The following is a 3,405-nucleotide window of genomic DNA, read 5'->3' as shown; positions in this document are numbered from 1 at the left end:
GAAAATATGAAGTTTCCGGAATTTTTCCACGTGGAAATTTGAAGATACATCAGTAAGTACCTTAAAAATGTTTGACCTGTTTAGCTATAGGTAGTTTGTGCCCATTACTTTAAAGATAAAGATAGTTTATTCAAGTAGGCATATTACAATGCGCTTATGAACGTCAAATAAAGTTACAAGATTTAAATCCCCCCTCAATCGGAGGAGGTTATCCCATTATGGGACCGGCAACAAACTCGGCGGGACACATCTTTTCAAAACATTACATCTTATACTTAACATGCATTACGACTAAATAAGAATTATCTTGTCTTCGCCTCCGAGATTTATCCTTTACATGGTAGTTGTCTAGCTATGCAGCAACCTAACGCACAAGTATTTAGAGTAGAAAGAGAAAACAAGATTGTTGTCTCTTTCTCCCATTGAATGCTCCCCACTCGCCACACCCGGGAGCAGCTTCATTCTTGTCTGTGCGTGCGCACCGACTGCACAAGTGAAATAAACCTACCTACGTTTAATAAGTAAAAATGTCACGACGTCGTCATGAAGAAACCGGTGAAGAACAATGGGCCCGGCTAATGGAGGATTACGAACGGATGTTTCAAGAGGATCGAAGACCGAAACGTCGGCGTATTATATACTCCAGCTCCAGTAGTGAAGATGAAGATGTGCCACCCGAAGGTTAATATTATGGCCCCTCAGCTCGCCGTGTTTTATTGCTTTTACCGTTGAATTCTTCGGTAAAAGAAATGATATTTTTAAATATTTATAAATCCCGTTGTATTCTTCGGGCTAAAAATTGCCTACACAGTACGCATCTATGCGAATGATTATTCAGTTGCATTCCACGGGCCACTTTTGCAGTATTCGACTTATTACCGTTGAATTCTTCGGTAGAAAAATGTTTGTCCTATACATATTTTTAAACCCGTTGTATTCTTCGGGTTATGTACCTATCTCAAAAGAATATTGGAACAGGCTTTCTGCCTTTCTTACTGTTAATTTGGAAAAATAACGCTTGGTATTTGCCGAGAGCAATATAGGTACCGCAACTGCAGGCTACCCTCTTTTTTGCAATATTTGGTAACCCGTTTAATGCGCGTGAGATCATCGCGCCCGAGCATTTGGCCTTTATAATTGTTACATTTTTATTTTTACGTTATGTTCGTAAATTGTTACAGAACATCTCAGTCCTACGAATGTGGATGCTGAGGTTTTAGAAGAAACCAATCCTGTTGTTTCTCCCGCCAATAAAGAGGTCGCGGATAATTTTGACCCAGATTTAATAAAAGCTCTTGGCGAAACGGAAACCGAGCAAGGTGAATTTGGAGTGGACCTGCAACCTGACATCGCCAGTCGTTTCCAACAGATTTTGATAAACGGCTTAAAAAAGGAAACGCGGGAGGAGTTATTGAAAAAATATTTGTTTCCCAGCAATGTTCCTCTGGCCAAAGCTCCTACACTGAACCCGGAGGTAGCAGCAATGCTGGTGGAGACTTGCCGCCTTCGGGACAAGCGATTATATGGTAAGCAGGATCAGCTTGGGAGAGCTCTTGCGGCTGTCGGGAAGGCCCTGACATATTTATTAAAGAAGAACCCTGACATTGCCGAGGTGATATCTACTTTGAATGATGCCGGCAAACTAATCGCCGATTCTCATTATGCGGAAACCGACACCCGTCGATCAGTCATTATACCTCTGGTTGATAAATCTCTCATTGAATCCTTTAAGGACAGGAAAAGAGATAGTTTTTTGTTCGGTGACAAATTGGGCGACTTAGTAAACACCTCAAAGGGCATAAAGAAGACAAGTCAATTTATACAAGCATCGACATCTGCAAACGCAGGGTTAAACTCGACAGGCCCACCGCCTTATCGACCGCGGCAACAACGAGCCAGGCAATACTACCCGCGTCGTGTCGGTGGGCCGCCGACGACCTACCCTCCGCACCAGCTCGTGAATCGGCGGCGCGAACTACCGACGCGAGCGCCCGGTCGACGTTACCCCCCGCCGCCTCCGCCGCCGCCGCCACCGCGCGCTCGACGTCACCCGCCGCAGACGCATCGTTCAACCTATCGGGATCGGGACCGCAATTAGACTTACAGTCTCAGGTACACGCAGGTCGTTTGCGACATTATTTACCGGAATGGCGTTTGCTTACGAATGATAATTTTATTTTACGTGCTGTTTCAGGATATAAGATCCCATTTATCACTGAACCAAAACAAGCTCTAAGCGATTATCCAAAAAGACTTTTTTCCAAAAATGAGCTAATTGCAATTAAACAGGAGTTAGCACATTTTATTGAGATTGGGGCAATCAAAAAATGTTTTCCTTCTACTGGCCAATTTGTTTCGGATGTCTTCCTAGTACCGAAAAGTGATGGCAGTATGCGCTTTATACTAAATCTCAAAAAGTTAAACAGATTCGTAAATACAGATCACTTTAAGATGGAAGACATTCGAACTGCAACTAGACTAATTTCAAAGGGATGTTTTATGGCTACAATTGATCTGAAGGAAGCTTATTTATTAGTACCAATTCATGATTCTCACCAAAAATATCTACGTTTTTTTGTCGAGGGTTCACTATTCGAGTTTAATGCTATGCCTTTCGGTTTGTCTGTGGCTCCATACATTTTTACCAAAATATTGCAGCCAGTAATAGGTTACTTAAGGGCTCGTGGTTATAAGTCTGTACGATACCTAGATGATCTGTGTTTATTTGGAGATACGGAAGAGATGTGTATGGAAAACGTCAATCATACAATTGAGTGTTTAACTCGTCTTGGATTTGTAATTAATTATAAAAAAAGTAAGCTTACACCTTCCACGTCATGTAAGTTTCTAGGTTTTGTCCTTAATTCAGAGTCAATGACCTTGGAATTACCTAATTGTAAACGTCAGAGTCTGTTGAAACGCTTAAATAATATGGTGCTTACAAAAAGTATACGAATCAGAGATTTTGCGCGTTTCCTTGGTTCGCTTACCGCCGCGTGTCCCGCTATGGCTTACGGCTGGTTATACACCAAGTCTTTTGAACGGGTTAAGTACTTGGCACTATTAAAGAATAATGACAATTACGACTCATTTATGTCTATCCCAGAAACTTTGATAGATGATTTAAATTGGTGGAAGAGAAATATATTATCGTCGGTAAATCCTATAAAGCACTACAAGTACAAATTGGAAATTTTCACGGACGCCTCAACCACTGGCTGGGGGGCTGCATGTAATGGTGAAAAGACAGGAGGTCTTTGGACCTCATCAGAGAGTTGTAAGCACATTAATTACTTAGAACTCTTAGCAGTATTTTTTGGATTAAAATCTTTTGCTGCAGACTTAAGTTGTTGTGAAATTCTTTTACGCGTGGATAATACCACAGCTATATCATACGTCAATCGC

The 3,405-nt window shown here is 41.6% G+C and overlaps 1 protein-coding gene across 1 annotated transcript; it reads left to right on the top strand.

Moving 5' to 3' along the window:
* The first annotated feature begins 527 nt into the window (after positions 1-527).
* LOC134650399 (uncharacterized) lies at positions 528-2,297 on the top strand. Its single transcript, XM_063505355.1, has 2 exons — positions 528-681; positions 1,170-2,297. The coding sequence occupies exons 1-2, from the start codon at positions 528-530 to the stop codon at positions 2,096-2,098; spliced, it is 1,083 nt and encodes a 360-aa protein (XP_063361425.1). The 3' UTR covers positions 2,099-2,297.
* Positions 2,298-3,405: the final 1,108 nt, after the last annotated feature.

Source organism: Cydia amplana, chromosome 8, assembly GCF_948474715.1.
Source record: "Cydia amplana chromosome 8, ilCydAmpl1.1, whole genome shotgun sequence".
NCBI lineage: Eukaryota > Metazoa > Arthropoda > Insecta > Lepidoptera > Tortricidae > Cydia > Cydia amplana.
Note: the sequence above shows the minus strand (reverse complement) of the source record. Positions and strands in the feature narration are given on the sequence as shown.